Raw genomic sequence first — 21,698 nt, 5'->3', positions numbered from 1 at the left:
AGTACCAGTGACTCGCTCAATACGGAAGTGGTCACTACGGAAGTGCTACACTACAGGACTGATTTTCTAGTGTAACGGATGTGAAACGGCTAGTTTAGTTAGCGGTGTGCGCTAAATAGCGTTTCAATCGGTTACGTCACTTGCTCTGAGACCTTGAAGTATTAGTTCTCCTTGCTCTGCAAGGGCCGTGGCTTTTGTGGAGTGATGGGTAACGATGCTTCGAGGGTGACTGTTGTCAATGTGTGCAGAGGGTCCCTGGTTCGCGCCCGGGTATGGGCGAGGGGACGGACGTAAAGTTATTCTGTTACATTGATGCTGTTGACCCGGATTACTGGTTGCTGCGGAAAAAGGAGGAAGGTCAAAAGGGGGGTGAGTGTAACGGATGTGAAACGGCTAGCTTAGTTAGCGGTGTGCGCTAAATAGCGTTTCAATCAGTTACGTCACTTGCTCTGAGACCTTGAAGTAGTAGTTCCCCTTGCTCTGCAAGGGCCGCGGCTTTTGTGGAGCGATGGCTGAGGTGTTGTCGATGTGTGCAGAAGGTCCCTGGTTCGCGCCCGGGTTTGGGTGAGGGGACGGTTTAAAATTATACTGTTACACTAGCACAGACTGTAATATGTTCCGGGATTCATCCAATGGCATTGAGGAGTATACCACCTCAGTCATCGGCTTCATCAATAAGTACATTGACGACGTCTTCCCCACAGTGACTGTACATACATATCCCAACCAGAAGCCATGGATTTCAGGCAACATCCGCATCAAGCTAAAGGATAGAGCTGCTGCTTTCAAGGAGCGGGAGACTAATCCGGACGTTTATAAGAAATCCCGCTATGCCCTCAGATGAACCATCAAAGAAGCAAAGCATCAATACAGGATTAAGATTGAATCCTACTACACCGGCTCTGACGCTCATCGGATGTGACAGGGCTTGAAAACTATTACAGACTACAAAGGGAAACCCAGACGCGAGCTGCCCAGTGACGCGAGCCTACCAGACGAGCGAAATGCCTTTTATGCTTGCTTCGAGGCAAGCAACACTGAAGCATGCCCGAGATCACCAGCTGTTCTGGATGACTGTGTGATAACGCTCTCTGTAGCCGATGTGAACAAAACCTTTAAACAGGTCAACATTCACAAAGCCACTGGGCCAGACGGATTACTTGGACGTGTATGCAAAGCATACGCGGACCAACTGTCAAGTGTCTTCATTGACATGTTCAACTTCTCCCTGACCGAGTCTGTAATACCTATATTTTTCAAGCAGACCACCATGGTCCCTGTGCCCAAGGAAGTGAAGGTGACCTGCCTAAATGATTCCCGCCCCGTGGCACTCACATTGGTAGCCATGAAGTGCTTTGAAAGGCTGGTCATGGCTCACATCAACAGCATCCTCCCGGACACCCTAGACCATGGGTGTCAAACTCTGGCCCGTGGGCCAAATTTGGCCCGCGGGGTAATTATATTTGGCCCGCGAGACAATACCAAATTACTACTAGAGCTGGCCCGCCGGTATTATACAGCGCATTCACCACTAATACTACGAATCCCATAATGCTCTGCTGTTTTCGCGCGCCAATCAGGACAGGACCCAGAAACGCTCTCTCCTCTGTGACAGTAGTCATAGCAACATAGACGCTACAACTGTCAGCGAGCTAACCCTTCCCAAAAATGTCGAAAAGAAAGGCAGAAAACAGGAGCTTTCTGGACAAGTGGGAGGCAGAATATCTGTTTACATATGTAAAAGACAAACCTGTTTGTCTTGTTTGTGGAGCCAACGTGGCTGTAAGTAAGGAGTACAACATTAGACGACACTATGAAACGAAACACCATGACAAATACAAGGACCTGGACATGACTCAAAGGAGCCAGAAAGTAGAGGAGATGAAAAGAAGTTTGGTTTCACAACAGAATATGTTTAAAAAAGCCACATCACAAAGCGAGGCTGCTGTAAAGGCTAGTTATATAGTGGCAGCAGAGATCGCAAAATCAGCCCGGCCCTTTAATGAGGGAGAGTTCATGAAAAAGTGCATGATGAAGGTTTGTGACCTCGTATGCCCAGAGAAAAAACAAGCATTTTCAAACGTGAGCCTGAGCAGGAACACAGTAGCTGATCGCACATGTGATCTTGCCACCAATCTGTATGACCAGCTGATGGAAAAGGGAAAAGATTTTGTTGCGTTCTCCCTCGCTGTGGATGAGAGCTGCGACGCATCTGATACTGCTCAGCTGTCAGTCTTCATCCGTGGAGTGGACTCAAATCTGTGTTACAGAGGAGCTATTAGGATTCAAATCAATGCATGGCACAACCACAGGAAAGGAAATATTTGAGGAGGTTTCCAAATGTGTAACTGAAATAAAGCTGCCGTGGGATAAACTCGTTGGATTAACGACAGATGGTGCGCCAGCGATGTGCGGTAAAAAGAGTGGACTGGTGGGCATGGTTCGGGAGAAGATGCGGGAAGAGAACTGTGCAGGTGAGCTAACTGTGTACCACTGCATCATACATCAGGAAGCACTGTGTGCCAAAGCCCTAAAGATGGAACATGTTATGACCACAGTAACACAGGTAGTTAACTTTATAAGAGCCAAATGTCTAAATCACCGCCAGTTTAAATCTTTTCTGGAGGAGTGTGGTTCGGAATACGCAGACGTGCCGTATCACACAGAGGTGAGATGGCTAAGCAGAGGAAAAGTACTGAACAGATGTTTCGAGCTGCGTGAGGAAATATGTCAATTCCTGGAAACCACAGGGAAGGATACAGCAGAGCTCCGGGAGCAAAAGTTCCTGTGTGAGCTGGCCTTTCTCTGTGACATCTTGAGCCATCTCGATGCGCTGAACCTGCAGCTTCAGGGGCGGGGGCGCATCATCACAGACATGTACGCTGCAGTGAGGGCTTTCAAAACTAAACTGTGCCTGTGGGAGAATCAGATGCTGTAAGGAAACCCTTGCCATTTTCCCTGCTGCCAATCCATAAAAGCGCAGATCTCTACCGCCGTGTTCCCATGCGCACAGTTTGCTGAAAAACTCAGTGTTCTCGCCGCCGAGTTTAGCCGGCGATTTGCCGACTTCGATGCCCAGAAATGCAAGTTTGAACTGCTTAGTAATCCCTTCGCAGTTGATGTGGAAAATGCACCAACCAACATCCAAATGGAGCTGATTGAACTCCAGTGCAACGACACGCTGAAGTCAAAGTATGATGCTGTGGGCGCCGCACAGTTTCCACGGTTCATCCCTGACACAATACCTCAGCTCCGCACCCAAGCTGCTCAGATGCTCTCCATGTTCGGCAGCACTTATCTATGCGATCTATTCTTATCGGCAGACTCAATAGCCATGGTTTCTCAAATGACTGCCTCGCCTGGTTCACCAACTTCTACGCAGACAGAGTTCAGTGTGTCAAATCAGGGGGCCTGTTGTCCGAACCTCTGGCAGTCTCTATGAGGATGCCACAGGGTACAATTCTCGGGCCGACGATTTTCTCTGTATATATCAATGATGTTGCTTTTGCTGCGGGTGATTCCCTGATCCACCTCTACGCAGACGACACCATTCTGTATACTTCTGGCCCTTCCTTGGACACTGTGCTAACTAACCTCCAAATGAGCTTCAATGCCATACAACTCTCTTTCCGTGGCCTCCAACTGCTCTTAAATGCTACTAAAACCAAATGCATGCTTTTCCACCGTTCGCTGTCTGCACCCGCCCGCCCGACTAGCATCACCACCCTGGACGGTTCTGACCAAGAATATGTGGACAACTATAAATACCTAGGTGTCTGGTAAGACTGTCAACTCTTCTTCCAGACTCATATCAAACATCTCCAATCCAAAATGACATCTAGAATCGTCTTTCTATTTTGCAACAAAGACTCCTTCACTCACGCCGCCAAACTTACCCTAGTAAAATTGACTATCCTACCGATCCTCGACTTCGTTGATGTCATCTACAAAATAGCTTCCAATACTCTACTCAGCAAACTGGATGCAATCTATCACAGTGCCATCCATTTTGTTACCAAATCACCTTATACCACCCACCACTGCGACCTGTATGCTCTAGTCGGCTGGCCCTCGCTACATATTCGTTGCCAAACCCACTGGCTCCAGGTCATCTACAAGTCCATGCGAGGTAAAGCTCCGCCTTATCTCAGCTCACTGGTCACGATAACAACACCCACCTGTATCACGCACTCCAGCAGGTATATCTCACTGGTCATCCCCAAAGCCAACACCTCCTTTGGCTGCCTTTCCTTCCAGTTCTCTGCAACCAATGACTGGAACAAATTGCAAAAATCACTGAAGCTGGAGACTTACATGTCCCTCACTAACTTTAAACATCAGCTATCTGAACAGCTAACCGATCGCTGCAGCTGTACATAGTCCATCTGTAAATAGCCCAACCAATCTACCTACCTCATCCCCATATTGTTTTTATTTACTTTTCTGCTCTTTTACACACCAGTATCACGACTTACACACCATCATCTGCTCATCATCATCTGGTCATCTATCACTCCAGTGTTAATCTGCTAAATTGTAGTTACTTGCTACTATGGCCTATTTATTGCCATACCTCCTCATGCCATTTGCACACACTGTATTTGGACTTTCTTTTTTTTTCTATTGTGTTATTGACTGTATGCTTGTTTATTCCATGTGTTGTTGTTTCTGTCACACTGCTTTGCTTTATCTTGGCCAGGTCGCAGTTGTAAATGAGAACTTGTTCTCAACTACCTTCCTTACCTGGTTAAATAAAGGTGAAATAAATGTTAAAAAATAAAACTTGGTAAATATTGTCTTAACTCTTCTTGCACTGCACTGTTGGTTAAGGGCTTGTAAGTAAGCATTTCACGGTAAGGTCTACAGTTGTTGCTTTCGGCGCATGTGACAAATAAAGTTTGATTTGATTTTGACATGCAGGAACGCCCGAATTGTGACCTGCAGTTCCAGGGTTTTTTTTGTTGGCAAGTGGTGGAATTGCAATAAGCAAACTCAAATGATGGTATTCTATTATTTTCTATGTTCCAAAATATGTGATACATGATATAGGCTACGCTAGCTGAAAGTTAAATGTGTAGAATATGTTCGATTCTATTATTTTCTATCCTATTCTATTATATTCGATCGATGCCATATTCTACCAAAATGTCAATATAGGGAAATGGAATGTTTCTGGAATTAGGATGTATTCTGAAATGGGAAGTCCTAACTGAATTGTATTCCATTCTGACTGTAGGTCCACTAATGTCAATTTATTGAAAGAGAACGAGGTAGAATAACTGACCAGCGTAAAAACAAGAAACTATAAAATCGTTGCTAAAAATCTACCCCCTTGACACATGCCGCTCCTCCAGCAGGTGATACTGTCACGTTACCTATACTGTATCAAATTGTTACAAAATCCAGTTGCTATGCAACCACAGATGCTTCACCCTCCCGGAAGTGCGTGGCTCAACGAGAAAATGGTGGACCACAGCTGCAGTGGATTTCAATCGCCCGTGTTGTGGATTTTTTCTGTTACATTTGTAGTCAACATGTGTTTGATGGTTCTCGGGTTGAGAGCTGTAGACGCGGAGGGTCAAATTGAAGATGCATTCCGTGCAGGAAATACAGTATTTTCACCGACCACTGCAGCAGCACGGGATCTACGGTAAAGAGCGTCCGCAGCGTACTCATTAGCAATAGTTAACACAGATTTAGCCTGCTCTGTTCTTTAGCCTCTATTGCATATAGGGAGGCATTTAGCTCCAATCTATTCAGTTCGGTAACATTTGACTAGATTAGTTTTCGACAGTGGTGCCAGTCATATCTGTTTAAACTCAAGACGTGGGATACATATTCTATGACCAGAATACATTTTAAACCGATTGAATAAAGTCTTTATCACCAAGTAACTTTGTGGTAGCTAAGTTAAACCTGCAGAGCAAGCGTGACACTAAAACGCTCAAAATGCAGGCTACCGTTGTCTGCCTCACCACCTCTGAGTGAAACGCCTCCCTGGGTTCCTGGGAGCTGTAACTCTAGGTCTGACACAACTCATGTTTATCAGGCTGCCGGGCACATCAATATAACACAACAGTATTATACTATAATATTCTATCTCTATAACTTTATGCTGCCAGGTATCTTCTCTACGATGTCAACCCACCAGAGGGCTTCAACCTGCGTCGGGATGTCTACATCCGCATGGCATCTCTGGTGAAGACCCTGAGGAGACACGGTGACTGGGTGCTGGTGCTGCCCCCCTGGGGGCGTCTCTACCACTGGCAGAGCCCAGACATCCACCAGACAAGAATCCTCTGGAGAGAGTTCTTCAGCCTCACCAGTCTTCAGGGCAATGTGCCAGTCATAGAATACGAGGAGTTTATAGCCGGTGAGTGCAGCTGAGCTGAAGTGAGCTGTACTGTGCTGGCCTGGTTATACATCCACCATAGTTACTGGGATCGAGCTGGAAAGGATATGGTGGAAGGCAAATATCAGAGGCAGCACAGTAACACCCTGGTCAACACTACAGTGTGAACCACCCCTCAGACATTTGAGTACATTTACATGTTGCTGTGGTTGGTTGACTTCCCCTGATGCCTGGCTCCTTTCCATTTTCGTCTGTTAATGATTGTTGCATCGTCTGTTAATGATTGTTGCATCGTCTGTTAATGATTGTTGCATCGTCTGTTAATGATTGTTGCATCGTCTGTTAATGATTGTTGCATGGGTATAAGAATGCATCTTGATTCCTGGATATAAAGGCTCATACAAATGTATAACAAGTTATAAAACATTGTACCTGCAGGCTTAAAGTAACATTTTATATTTCCATGTTTTTGGCTCCAGAGTCTGGAGGTCCGTTTATTGAACAGGTGCTGGTGCTACAGAACTACGCTGAAGGGTGGACGGATGGAAAATGGGAGGAGAAAGTGGATGAGAGACCCTGCGTTGAGCGGTTAATGTACTCCAAAGACAAACAGGGCTATTACAGGTACAGTAACCAGGTTCAGAGATGGATAGCAACACAAGAAACAAAGCACAATGCATTCCAAAGACACAAAAGACTTTGGCACGAGGAAACTAACAGTCTGTCATCTGTGCTTACCTATCTCTGTCTCGCAAAGTTGAACTAGAAAAGGTAAATACTTGCTACTAAAGGTTTTGTTATGGGAGTGGAAGCAAATGTGTTAGTAGTAGTATAGTGGGGTAGTTGCAGTCAAAGAAATATCCCTGTGTTTTAATGGAGTCCTTACAACCTTTCCTCTCTTTCTCTCTCCCTCTCTATAGAGGTTGGTTCTGGGGCTATGAGGAAACCAGGTGTGTGAACGTCACTTGTCTTTCAGCTCAGGGCCACGCCTCCATGCTGGCACCCCTTCTGCAGAACAACATCACATCAACGTGAGTCAATAGAAGTCTGTGTTTGGCCATGGTAGATAAAATAATTTAATATGGAACCAGCCCTTATGAATGCTTGATTTAGGCCAAATCTTCTTGTCTTAGGCAAATCAAATACTAATAATATAACCATATGACATGTGCTGTGGATTTCCAATTTAAACTAAAACTAAAAAAAAACATTCTAGAGTTAGATGCATAGTCTTTATTGGATTTTCTGAATTTACTGTATGAGATGTGCACATGTTCACTTATATTTCCTTTCATATCCCTGCAGGTCAGTGATGTTGGATAGAGCAGAGACTGTCCTCCATGATCACTACGCTGGAAAGGACTACTGGAATGTTAGTCTGATGTTATGTTGTAAATAATGTAGCTTAAGTTTGATAATGGTTGATAGCCTACAATCATACACTGAACATAAATGTAAATGCAACAATTTTAAAGATTTGAGTGAGTTAGAGTTCATATTAAGAAATCAGTGAATTGAAGTAAATTCATTAGGCCCTAATCTATGGATTTCTCATGATTGGGCACACAGATATGCATCTGTTGGTTCCAGATACTTTAAAGAAAGGTAGGAGCGTGGATCAGAAAACCAGTCAGTATCTTGTGACCCATTAGTTGCCTCATGCAGTGTGACAATGTTGTCCCACTCCTCTTCAATGGCTGTGCGAAGTTACTGGATATTAGTGGGAACTACAACACGCTGTCGTCTACGTCGAGCCAAAGAAAACATGCTCAATGGGTGACATGTCTGAGTATACAGGCCATGGAAGAACTGGAACAGTTTCAGCTTCCAGGAATTGTGTACAGACCCTTGCGATATGGGGCTGTACATTATCATGCTGCACCTGTAATGATCATGATGTTTAATCAGCTTCTTGATATGCCACACCTGCTAGGTGAATGGATTATCTTGGCAAAGGAGAAACACTCACCAACTGAGATGTAAACACATTTGTTCATAACATTTAAGAGAAGTAAGCTTTTTGTGCATATGGAACATTTCTGGGATCTTTTATTTCAGCTCAAACATGGGACCAACATTTTACATGTTGCATTTATATTTTTGTTCAGTGTAGATAAGATACTGTAGTAACACGATGATGAACTAAATTGGGCATTTCAATGCCTCAACCTTTTGCTATTTAATTGTTCTGTCATCACAATTGTACCTTATTACCACTAATTTAATGAATTGTCCTTACCTGTTTGGTTTAACAGTTTTGTTAATTGTCTTTTCGTGCCTTCTCTCTAGACTCGCCGCAGCATGGTCTTCGCCAAACACCTGCGTCTCCTAGGGGACGAGTTCCGAGCAAAGTACCTGAACTCCACAGACGAGCAGGACCAGACCGTATACAACGAGGACTGGACTCTCATTAAGGTTTTCAGACCTCTTCACATAGATCAAATATTTTTACATTTAGATTATATTTATGTATCCATTCGCATTGATTACTTCCTGCACTAGCAGCATGTAGGTCTACTGTATCTACTTAACCTTTACAGTTAATGGAGGGGACATGTTAACGTATGGATACCTATGATTTGCTGTTGGTGGTTAATTTTGATTGGGCATGAGTGGTTTGATGTGTTATTAATTTCTGTGTGTAAACTCAGAATAAGCTGGGTTCTGCCAGAGGGGGGCCGTACCTGGGTGTCCACCTGAGAAGGAAGGACTTTATCTGGGGTCACAGAGAGGATGTGCCCAGCCTCAAAGGAGCTGTGAAGAAGATCATGAGCCTCATGAAGAAAACCAAACTAGACAGAGTCTTTGTGGCCACAGATGCAGATGATGAAGGTACTGTTTTACTTTGGTGCAATTGAGATAGATTGATGTTGAATTTTAGATGACGGAGTTGATAATAAAGCAATTCATATTTTCAGCTCAAAGAAAATAACATACTAATAAAGTTGTTAGGAATTGGAATGCCCACAGTCGATGTCTGCGCCCCCTGTGGAGATCTAAATAGCAAAATAAAAAATCTGCATAGAAATCTGCCTGTCGCACACCCGCATCTGCAGTGAACTATGTCAGGGCTGGAGCGGTGTTTGTCAGACCATGAGACATCCCCGAAAGCCGTCCAAATGGTTTAGCCTTCAAAACTATTATGACCCCTCTATAGAAAGGAGACACTCAAACATGTTTTGCTCTAGGATGCCCACAGGCCTCCACTCATTAGTGCCAAAAATAAGGGGTTAAATACAATAGAGGGTTAAATGCATAACAAATGTTTCCTGATCTTTCTTATATCTCACAGATATAGGACAGAAACTATCTGTTGTTCAATGTGGTGAATCTATTATTCATTGTGTTTTTATGGGCTAATTGCAGTGAGGCCAAAAATATTTTGATCAAATAATTGTTTATATTTTTATATTTCAAGGGTTCTTAAAATTCTAAATCAAATAGCAAAATGATCCTTGGTATGACCTTCTTAAAACAATTCCATATAGCTTAGTAGAACCCCTCCCCTGACTTAGACAGGGCTTAGACTCTTAAATGGAATTGACCCCAACCCTATTACACAGTAGAGAGAATACCTACATCAAGGCTTGGCAGGTTTATGCTGTCTGTACCCTACTCGCCAGAGTCTGTCCTAGACCTAGATAATAGGACCAGTGTGTTCCTAATGAGGCATATGTCTGTCCTGTGCAGAGCTGGCGGAGCTGAAGATGATGTTACCAGAGATGACACGCTTTGAGCCCACCTGGGACGACCTGGAACTACTCAAAGACGGGGGCGTGGCTATCATCGACCAATGGATCTGCGCGCATGCCAGGTACAGCTCCCAGCTTACACTGCGTGCTTACAGTATATATTCCACCATTCAGATGAAAGTGTTGCACAATGTGTGCATACTGTAGGGAGGGAGCTGTAATGAGTATAAAGTATGCAGACATTCTTGTGCTTCCCTTTTGTTGAAGTGCACATGTTAATCCCTAAGAGTATACTGTTACGGCATAATATAACATAAGTCGTAAAACCAAAAACCCTTACAGAATAAAGGCCCAATTACTGGTAAACACACAACAGAAACGTGACCGTAATGAAACCAGGCTCTGTGCACAAGCCCACCGTGGGATAGTAACTGCGCCACGTGGAAGTCACAGGCTAAATTAGGCTACATGCATAAATAAGGCTAAATACAGTGTACAGTAAGTAGCATGATGCTACATAAATGTTCTAAATGTCCATAAACAAGGCTATGCATAAACAGTCAATATGAAACTGATAATATTACCCCTGAAATGATAGGTGAGCTACACCAGGCCTAAGGAGCTAGCATTACTAGCTAACATCTTGGCTTAGCTGGCTAGCAGTTGCATGACACACATGAAAGAAAAATACCACATAGATATGGTATATATGAACTAGAAACACTCAACTAAAGTAATGACATGTCAGACGGTACTTACTATTAGATGCACACACTAAAACCCAGGTCAAATACAGATTGGTGAGGAACAGTCCAACTAGTCCATCCTCATCTGACCACGATCTCCCTCTGAAGACAGGAGCGGGGTTCAGAGAGTACGTTTACATACTGTTATGTTCCCCAGCAAGAAAACCAAATATGTCGCTCAAACTGAAGGGGGAACTAACAGTGTCACTGACAACAACCAAAAACAGGTGGGGTTTTAGCATGGGTTCTGAAAGACAATCATGGGGGTGTCCACTGAAAGTTGACTAGCAACAACTAGAAGCTCAAAGAAACCACTAAATTTGCCCAAGAAGAGGCAAACAAAAGAAAAACCCACACCAAACTTAAAGTTAGAAAGCAAACCAAAAGTTTAGCAAAATGAAAACGGGGAAGATCAGATAAAAGGATTGTTTGTCTAGAATTTAAAATGGCGATTGCCAACTAAAGGTGTTGACACGCCACATCGCTCAAGACAACTGAAGCACTTGGCCAGCCAGTCTTAAATAGAACCTGGGCCAGCACAGGTGAAACACCTTCCCACCAATGAGATGGCAACCAGCACAGTTGTAACACACACTGACTATCGAAGTGACACCAATCGGTGCGCCCTACTTGCTAATGTGCTATACGTCCAGCCTCAAAACATGACTGGAAAAACCAAACCCTGTAACACGTGTGCACAGTAATAATTTGGCAGATTATGCAATAGTCATGTACACACGTTACTCTGCTTATCTAAATCGGTATAAGGTCAAAATCAAAGTAAGCATACGCCGCTTAAAAACACCTGGTTTTCTGAGAAATCTTTAGGATTATTAGGACATGTAAACACGTTTATTTTGATTGCCAATCTTCTGCAGTTATCAGAGTGCCATCAGGTAGTCTGATTTCAGATGTTTCCATGTAAACAGGATTATTAGGGAAATCGTTCTTCTTGCAAGGCATGTGAAAATTTTAATCAAACTATTATATTAATCCGACTATCCACAATAATTGTGTGCATGTAATTGCAATCAGTTGAGGTGCATGGGGAATGGCAGACTGTGATTGACTGATAGAAGTGGGGTGACTTGTAGGTTCCACTAATGAGAAAATAAGGGGTGTTGGGCAAATACAACAAATACTAGAATAGGGGTGAAGTAAACACTAAATAAGATCTACGATGTATGGGATGATGTATTGTATTTGGGAAGGTGAAGTCTTATTATATTGTATTTATGTTGAATATTTCTTGTTCGTTTGATACTTGTAAAAGTATCTTTCTTAGTTGCTCTTGGATGGATTAATAAAGTTGTACTGAATTGAATTCCCTCCATCTCCCTTCCATTTCCCAGGTATTTTATCGGAACATCTGTGTCAACCTTCTCCTTCCGTATCCACGAGGAGAGAGAGATATTGGGATTTGAACCCAAAACCACCTACAACCGCTTCTGTGGGGACAGTGAGAAAGAGTGTGAACAGCCCACACACTGGAAAATAGTCTACTGACTCATCAATGCAAAACCCCACTCAAGACCTCTTTAAAACATGCCAAACGCAGTGTTGAAGTATTTTTTTCATGTTTTTTTTATATATACGCTACCCTTAAGTTCGGGGTCACTTAGAAATGTCCTTGATTTTGAAAGAGAACCTTTTTTTTTTTTGTCCATTTAAAATGACATCAAATTGATCAGAATTACAGTGTAGATATTGTTAATGTTGTAAATGACTATTGTAGCTGGAAACGGCAGATTTTTTTATGGAATATCTACGTAGGTGTACAGAGGCCCATTATCAGCAACCATCACTCCTGTGTTACAATGGCACGTTCTGTTAGCTAATCCAAGTTTATCATTTTAAAAGGCTAATTGATCATTAGAAAACCCTTTTGCAAGTATGTTAGCACAGCTGAAAACTGTTGTCCTGATTTAAAGAAGCAATAAAACTGGCCTTCTTTAGACTAGTTGAGTGTCTGGAGCATCAGCATTTGTGGGTTCGATTACAGGCTCAAAATGGCCAGAAACAAAGAACTTTCTTCTGAAACTCGTCAGTCTATTCTTGTTCTGAAAATCTCGTACAAGGATGTGTACTACTCCCTTCACAGAACAGCGCAAACTGGCCCTAACCAGAATAGAAAGAGGAGTGGGAGGCCCTGGTGCACAACTGAGCAAGAAGACAAGATTGCCTGCAATGACAACAAGCTCAGTCCGATGATGCTGTGACACACTGCCTCAGACCATGACGGACCCTCTACCTCCAAATCGATTCCGCTCCAGCCTCGATGTAACGCTCATTCCTTTGACGATAAATGTGAATCCAATCATCACCCCTGGTGAGACCAAACCGCGACTCGTCAGTGAAGAGCACTTTTTGCCAGTCCTGTCTGGTCCAGCAACGGTGGGTTTGTGCCCAAAGGTGACGTTGTTGCCGGTGATGTTTGGTGAGGACCTGCATTACAACAGGCCTACAAGCCCTCAGTCCAGCCTCTCTCAGCCTATTGTGGACAGTCTGAGCACTGATGGAGGTATTGTGCATTTCTGGTGTAACTCAGGCAGTTGTTGTTGCCATCCTGTACTTGTCCCGCAGGTGTGATGTTCGGATGTACCGAACCTGTGCAGGTGTTGTTACACGTGGTCTGCCACTGTGAGGACGATCAGCTGTCCGTCCTGTCTTCCTGTAGCGCTGTCTTAGGCGTCTCACAGTATGGACATTGCAATTTATTGCCCTGGCCACCTCTGCAGTCCTCATGCCTCCTTGCAGCATGCCTAAGGCACTTTCACGGAGATGAGCAGGGACCCTGGGCCTCTTTCTTTTGGTGTTTTTCAGAGTCAGTAGAAAAGCCTTATTAGTGTCCTGAGTTTTCATAACTGTGACCTTAATTGCCTACCGTCTGTAAGCTGTTAGTGTCTTAACGGCCGTTCCACAGGTGCATGTTCATTAATTGTTTATGGTTCATTGAACAAGCGTGGGAGACAGTGTGACGTAATTAGGATTTTTACGAATTATCTTTGAAAGACAGGGTCCTGAAAAAAGGACGTTACTTTTTTTGCTGAGTTTAGATATTACATAAAAAAATCAACCATTTCCAGCTACAATAGTCATTTACAACATTAACCAAGTCTACTCTGTATTTCTGATCAATTTGATGTTATTTTAATGGACAAAAAAATTGCTTTTCTTTCAATAACAAAGTCATATCTCAGGGACCCCAAACTTTTTAATGGAAGTGTGTGTGTGTGTATGTATGTGTGTGTGTGTGTGTGTGTATGTATATATATATAGCTTAAAAAAGACACACATACATATATATATGTATGTGTGTCTTTTAAAAAAAAAAACATTTTGTGCTATGTTTGTATTGTTTTGAGAATTGTGCAAACTGGGGTCCATTGACCACTGACTGAATGTGATGCTAAAATGGTCTAGGCAATCAGATTATTTAAAAATCGCCACTTTTTAATTTGACCTGTTTACACTCATTGCACCTTTTCTAATAACTTTCTAGGTATGATATTGGCCTTTTTTTAGTGTTATGTGTGACCAAATCTGGCTGCAATCAATGGTATTTCAATTGCTGTGCGATTTTTTTTTTTAATTTTTTTTATAAGGGAATAATTTTTTTGGTCATGTAACATGCATTGAAAGTGCAGTGTCTTCTATGACCAATTCATACTGTATTCGGTTGTGAATCTACCTTATGTTGCATTATGGTGTAAGATATTTTGTGAGCTTGAGGAACCTGTTTTTGTTTTGTTTTCCTTTGTGACTAGCCTATAATTGAAACTGTGTTGCTTGGTTGACATTTCAGTCTTCGAACAGAGAAAAACGGGTATGTGGTTAAATATAGTATGTTGTTGATCCATTATTTTTTTCTCGCATGACCTGTTTAAGGTAAGTTCAAAGCCATATAGTGAACATTGATTGACCAGGTAATTATGGTATAGAATATGATCTATATTTTATATGATCAGATATAAACAACTTATTTTCAATGATTACAGTTACAGTAATATTTTTTTTACAGCTAAGATTATGATAATTTTGGGACTTTTATTTTTATCTTTCCACTTGTATGGCTGTCATTTTGGAAATTATTTCATTATAAATTATTTTCAAGAGTATCAATCAGAGCACATACCATATCTTCAATGATTTACATAAATATTTTTCTTACAACAAATTGACGGACTGACACAAAACAGTCACTATCACCTGCCAATATGTTCTAAGGTGAACTGCAAAATATATATATATATATATATATATATACATACATACACACACACACACACACACACACACAGTACCAGTCAAAAGTTTGGACACCTACTCATTTCTTTATTTTTATTATGTTCTCCATTGTAGAATAATAGTGAAGACATCAAAACCATGAAATACCACATATGGTATTTATATTTTATATTCTTCAAACAAGTCACGCTTTGCCTTGACGACAGCACTGATTATGCTTTTGGGTCCCAAGGCACTACTGTGTCTCTAACTGACAATGAATGGGTGACATAAACCAAATAGAAAGTGATAATTGTGCACGAGTTCAAAATTGAATTTCAATAAACTGAATGATGAGGGCGAAGAAGGTGATTGAATTTAGAACAATAGTGTAAGAATTGCTATTCCTCTGTCCTGCAAACTTAGACTAGAATTAAGGTGTGGAAATGTTAGGATTATTTAGCTTTTACTGTAGTACTGCAGCCTACTCCCGACCAGTGATGTTGTACATTGCCCGAGTGGCTCAGCGGTCTAAGACACTGCATCGCAGTGCAAACTGTGTTGCTACAGATGCTGGTTTGATACCCGTGCTGGCCGCGACCAGGAGACCCATGAGGCGACGGTAGGCTTTTGGTTTCTCTCCCTCTAAAAACAGACATTTATAATTCTAAATAACAAACTGGCTTTATTTACAAATTAGTAACAATGTCTCACCCCATGTTCAAAAATGGCCTTTTTCTCACTCACTTTAGGTTATTTGAAAACAATAATCTCCAAAATATTGTTATTTTTTCAAATCTAACAAAACAATCAACATTGAATAACTGGCATAATTGTGACATGCCACAAGCAAATATGTTCAATGACGAGGTGGCGAGATCTTAAATTTGTTGTGTGGATTTTCATTTGTATTTATTTCCTGATGGAGAGCTTTGTCTGTTAGGATTTACCTGTACGATGTTCCCGCTATATTTTTATGCATTTGTGTGTATGTACAAGTGTTATTGGAGTGGTTTGGATAGTTTCGTTGTGAATCAGTACACGTATGCACAATGCAGTCATCTTACCATTATAAACGGGCCTGTGGTTCACCTTGTGAATATCTTTTAGTTTTTTTTTATTGGTCTTCACAATAAAACACTACCTTAATCAGGGTCAGGGAAACTGGCCCTAAATCTCCTTTGGACAATGACTTGTTACTAATCTGTTTATGAACAAGCCTGTGGTTTACATTGTGCATGTTTTTTTGTTTCATAGGTCTGCACCGGAAGCACCAAGTCTGACAGCTGGGAAACCAAAGGAGACAGTTCAGTACCATTTGAATCTTGCAATTGCACCCTACATGAACAGGTGAGTTAATTAAAGGACATAACAGTTGCAAATGTTGTGTGTGTGTGTGTGCGTCATCATAAGAATGTTTTACTGTCATATACAAAAAATCAGCTCCCGTGATGGGGATCGATGAACTTCATGTTTTTCAGCTTCGGCCCACCACCTACCAGCGCTGGGTTGTTATTAACCCAGCATTTTTTTGTGTATGTTCTCACAGGGCAACCATTTGCATCCTGTAGTCTGAAAGGCATGGGCTGCATCCCAATTCTCCACCCTTTTAGCTCTATTGTTTAAAGCCAGGGGGCAGTAGTGTCTCCTCATCAGTCTCCTATCACTATGCTGGCTGAATACCAATCAGAAGTGTTGAGAGGTGTACTCAGGGATTGAGGCAGGCAGACTGAAGTTTCATCCTTATTTCAGCACCACCAGTGTAGCCTGTGGCTGTGACCCAAATGGTACCCTATTCCCTTTATAGTGCACTACTTTTATAGGGCTCTGGTCAAAAGTAGTGCACTATATAGGGCAGGGTTTCCCAAACTCAGTCCTGGTGCCCCCCTGGGTGCACTTGTTGGTTTTTGCCCTAGCACTGCACAGCTGATTCAAATCATCATAGCTTGATGACAAGTTGGTTATTTGGGGTGGGGGGGTAGCCTAATGTTACCCTGCTACCCTGGCTGACTGTTGTTTTATCGTTGGCTCAGTCTGTTCAGTGTCATGTTTTCATCTTTTGAATGTTGCTAAAGTGATTTTGTTTGATTTTGTCTCTATAGATGAGTTAGCTGACAACCTCACGAAATTGATGCGCACACTTCAATGAGTCAGAAGTCCATGTGTTGTTGTGATTCTGGATGGCCAGAAGCTAACCACAATGACAAGAAGTTGACATGTGGGGAATCGTAGGTGGCTCGTTTAAGCTAGTTTTATGTGGTTCTTGATATTATGTCTTGTTCTGGGTCGTTTTTTTTGACTGATGTCACGTCTATGCTAATATGGCAAAAAAATTGCTAGCGAACTAACAAACAATTGTAACAATGTATTTGAGAGACAAAAAGTGCTCATTGTGCAAATATATTCATATTTTCAATAAACATTGGAGACTAAATATAGTTTATTTTTCTCTTGGTTCTCTCTAAAAAGCATATCTTGTTGCTAAAAGGAGTTACTATGCCTGCAAACAAAAAAGAGAGAATTCTAACTTTCATTGGCATTCGTGAGATTGCTTCTATCTTGGTTGGGCATCAAAACCAAAGCCTGATGTTCCTGTGTCTGCCTGGCATACTTAAAGATACCTCAATGTTTATTACTTTCATTAACCTGAGTTGATATCTCTAGCCTGAGATAACAAGGATTATGTGGAGACTGACTTTATGTATTTACCCATTTTCTATTTGATAGATAGATTTTCCTAAGCTGGCATGATTTAGCAGGGACAGACGGCAGGCCCAATATAATGTGTCTAAAATGGCATGCTATTCCCTACTATGTGTTAAAATATCAATATTTAGGTAAATCGGTCTATACATGATGATTGGGGCTTACATTAGATTTGGGTTTGATTGTTCAGGTTCACAATCAGCAATAGTTTTGGTAGTTCTGCTTGAAACAATCAGTATACATATGGTTAGATGTAAAGACATTTTTAGATGTAAAGTTGATCATTTCATAACGAGGGCAGCAATTACTTTTGCTAGGACAAGGACAAGACTCATGACAATAAACCTCAACCTGCCAATACTTAACCTGCCATGGTCAAAGCTGGAGAAGAGAAGCTCACTCACTTCCAAAATATCTAAACCATTCGATTATGAGAGGGGGGTGAAATCCAAAGTTGTGCTATATATTGATTGGCTATGTCATAGCACATTTTTCCAAATAAATATTGATACATTACTAGCTCTAACACTTTTAATCTGCAAAAATGACAAATTAATGAGTGGGTGATGGTGATTTCAGATCAAAAGTGGGGTTGGGGCCAAAGGGCAAAGATTTTTTTATTTCACCTTTATTTAACCAGGTAGGCCATTTGAGAACAAGTTCTCATTTACAACTGCGACCTGGCCAAGATAAAGCAAAGCAGTTTGTCAAAACAACAACCCAGAGTTACACATGCGATAAACAAACATACAGTCAATAACACAGTAGAAAAATCTATATACAGTGTGTGCAAATGTAGTAAGATTAGGGTGGTAAAGGCAATAAATAGGCCATAGTGGTGAAATAATTACAATTTAGCATTAACACTGGAGGGATAGATGTGCAGATGATGATGTGCAAGTAGGGATACTGGGGTGCAAAAGTAAATAACAATATGGGGATGAGGTAGTTGGGTGGCTATTTACAGATGGGCTATGTACAGGTGCAGTGATCGGTAAGCGGCTCAGATAGCTGATGCTTAAAGTTAGAGGGAGAGATAAGACTCCAACTTCAGTGATTTGCAATTCGTTCCAGTCATTTGCAGCAGAGAACTGTAAGGAAAGGTGGCCAAACGAGGTGTTGGCTTTGGGGATGACCAGTGAAATATACCTGCTGGAGTGCGTGCTATGGGTGGGTGTTGCTATGGTGACCAGTGAGCTGAGATAAGGAGGGGCTTTACCTAGCAAATACTTATAGATGACCTAGAGCCAGTGGTTGAAGCGAGGGCCAGCCAACGAGAGCATACAGGTCACAGTGATGGGTAGTATTTGGGGCTTTGGTGACAAAACGGATGGCACTGTGATAGACTGCATCCAATTTGCTGAGTAGAGTGTTGGAGGCTATTTTGTAAATGACATCGCCAAAGTCAAGCATCGGTAGGACATTCAGTTTTACGAGGGTATGTTTAGCAGCATGAGTGAAGGAGGCTTTGTTGCAAAATAGGACCCAATGCTAGATTTAATTTTGGATTGGAGATAGTTTATAGTCTAGCCAGACACCTAGGTATTTGTAGTTGTCCACATATTCCAAGTCAGAACTGTCCAGAGTAGTGATGCTAGTCGGGCGGGCAGAATGAATGAAATATACAGAATGCAGTATACATTTCAAAACCAAGGCTGTTGAGTCTTCCGATAAGAATGCAGTGATTGACAGAGTCGAAAGTCTTGGCCAGGTCGATGAAGACAGCTGCACAGTACTGTTTTTTATCGATGGAGGTTATAATATCGTTTAGGACCTTGAGCGTGGCTGAGGTGCACCCATGACCAGCTCGGAAACCAGATTGCATAGCGGAGAAGGTACAGTGGGATTCAAAATGGTCGGTGGTCTGTTTGTTAACTTGGCTTTTGAAGACTTTAGAAAGGCAGTGCAGGATATATATATGTCTGTAACAGTTTGGGTCTAGAGTGTCTCCCCCTTTGAAGAGTGCAGCTGCTTTCCGATCTTTAGGGATCTCAGATGATACGAAAGAGTTTGAACAGGCTAGTAATAGGGGTTGCAACAATTGCGGCGGATAATTTTAGAAAGAGAGGATCCAGATTGTCTTGCCCACCTGATTTGTAGTGGTCCAGATTTTGCAGCTCTTTCAGAACATCAGCTATCTGGATTTGGGTGAAGAAGAAGTGGAGGGGGGTGCCTTGGGCAAGATGCTGCAGGGGGTGCAGAGCTGTTGGCCGGGGTAGCCAGGTGGAAAGCATGGCCAGCCGTAGAAAAATGCTTATTGAAACTCTCAATTATCATAAATTTATCGGTGGTGACAGTGTTCCCTGTTTCCTAGCCTCAGTGCAGTGGGCAGCTTGTAGGACGGCCAGTGTGTTAAGCATATTCCAGTTTAGGTCACCTAACAGTACGAACTCTGAAGATATAAGGGAGCAATCATTTATATGGTGTCGGGTTGTCTATAACAAGCGGCAACAGTGAGAGACTTACTTCTGGAAAGGTGGATTTTTAAAAGTAGAAGCTCAAACTGTTTGGGCACAGACCTGGATAGTATGATAAAACTCTGCAGGCTATCTCTGCAGTAGATTGCAACTGCCCCCTTTGGCAGTTTTATCTTGATGGAAAACGTTGCAGTTGGGGTTGGAAATTTCTGAATTTTTGGTGGCCTTCCTAAGCCAGGATTCAGACACGGCTAGGACATCAGGGTTGGCAGAGTGCTAAAGCAGTGAATAAAACAATCTTAGGGAGGAGGCTGCTGATGTTAGGTTACAGAAGTCAACAAATGAGAGCACCTGGGGAATAGGTGTGGTACTGGGGGCTACAGGGCCTCGGTTAACCTCACCATCACCAGAATAAGGGTATGGCTAAAGGCTATAAGAACTGGCCTTCTAGTGCACTGGGAACAGAGAATAAAAGGAGCAGATTTCTGGGTGTGGTACAATAGATTCAAGGCATAATGTACAGGCAAGGGTATGGTGGGATGTGTGTACAGTGGAAGTAAACCTAGGCATTGAGTGATAATGAGAGAGATTGCATCTCTGGAGGCACCAGTTAAGCCAGGTGAGGTCTCCGCATGTGTGGGGGGTGGGACAAAAGAGCAATCAAAGACATGTTGAGCGTGACTGGGGGCTCTACAGTGAAATAAAACAATATGTACTAACCGTGATAGCATATTGACATTAGAGAGAGGCATAAGATGAGATGGGCAGAGATGGTCAGTCAGGTACGCATAGGACCTGAGGTCGAGGCTGGGGCCGACAGATAAACAAAATAGAATAGTCCAGCAGGCATCTTCTGTGTAGCCGAGTGATCATAGGGTCCAATGAGCAGCAATAGATGAGTCCGGGAGCAGTTCGGTAGTCGCTACTACGCAAGGTGAGCGGGAGACAACGGCGTTCAGAAACTGGTGGGTCGGATCTAGCGGATGGGTCTCCGACGACGTCGGAAAAGCCTGTTGAAACCACATCGGACGATTAAGTCGGCAGACCAGTTGTGATGGATCGGCGGGGCTCCGTGTCGACAATAAAGGGTCCAGGCCAATTGGCAAAGGAGGTATTGTAGCCCAATAAGTTAGCCTCGAACTAGGCCCATATACCAGCTATCTCAAGGCTAACTGATAGTGGGGTGGTAGATGCCCATCTTCCCTTATGTCTCAGCACCATATACAGTGGGGAGAACAAGTATTTGATACACTGTCTATTTTGCAGGTTTCCTGTTCTCCACTCATTACCTGTATTAACTGCACTTGTTGAGAGAGAGAGAGAGAGAGAGAGAGAGAGAGAGAGAGAGAGAGAGAGAGAGAGAGAGAGAGAGAGAGAGAGAGAGAGAGAGAGAGAGAGAGAGAGAGAGAGAGAGAGAGAGAGAGAGAGAGAGAGAGAGAGAGAGAGAGAGAGAGAGAGAGAGAGAGAGAGAGAGAGAGAGAGAGAGAGAGAGAGAGAGAGAGAGAATATGAATATAATGGGAGAAACTCCCCGAACACAGGTGTGCCAAGCACCGTAC

At 42.6% G+C, this 21,698-nt stretch overlaps 1 protein-coding gene across 3 annotated transcripts; it reads left to right on the top strand.

The window, feature by feature from the left end:
* The first annotated feature begins 5,440 nt into the window (after positions 1-5,440).
* Positions 5,441-17,455, top strand: LOC118386329 (GDP-fucose protein O-fucosyltransferase 2-like). 3 transcript variants are annotated; one of them, XM_052522703.1, is made up of 11 exons: positions 5,441-5,650; positions 6,123-6,373; positions 6,832-6,976; positions 7,273-7,383; positions 7,658-7,724; positions 8,642-8,767; positions 9,004-9,184; positions 10,043-10,166; positions 12,143-15,639; positions 16,275-16,367; positions 17,120-17,455. In XM_052522703.1, exons 1-9 carry the CDS (start codon positions 5,463-5,465, stop codon positions 12,294-12,296), a joined length of 1,347 nt encoding a protein of 448 aa, XP_052378663.1. In that variant the 5' UTR covers positions 5,441-5,462; the 3' UTR covers positions 12,297-15,639; positions 16,275-16,367; positions 17,120-17,455. The 3 variants fall into 3 exon arrangements, with proteins under 3 accessions (XP_052378663.1, XP_035629895.1, XP_035629894.1); XM_035774002.1 differs by lacking the exon at positions 12,143-15,639; XM_035774001.2 differs by having other exon boundaries at positions 12,143-16,367.
* Positions 17,456-21,698: the final 4,243 nt, after the last annotated feature.

This window comes from Oncorhynchus keta, chromosome 7 (assembly GCF_023373465.1).
Source record: "Oncorhynchus keta strain PuntledgeMale-10-30-2019 chromosome 7, Oket_V2, whole genome shotgun sequence".
Taxonomy (NCBI): Eukaryota; Metazoa; Chordata; class Actinopteri; order Salmoniformes; family Salmonidae; genus Oncorhynchus; species Oncorhynchus keta.
Note: the sequence above shows the minus strand (reverse complement) of the source record. Positions and strands in the feature narration are given on the sequence as shown.

What these genes read in the sequence shown, in the direction of transcription:
- LOC118386329 (XM_052522703.1), top strand. Translation starts at nt 5,463, where the DNA reads ATGGTGGACCACAGCTGCAGTGGATTTCAATCGCCCGTGTTGTGGATT. An exon ending in GACAAACAGGGCTATTACAG is followed by an intron (nt 6,977 to 7,272) that starts GTACAGTAACCA and finishes CCCTCTCTATAG; the next exon opens with AGGTTGGTTCTGGGGCTATG. An exon ending in TGGATCTGCGCGCATGCCAG is followed by an intron (nt 10,167 to 12,142) that starts GTACAGCTCCCA and finishes TCCATTTCCCAG; the next exon opens with GTATTTTATCGGAACATCTG.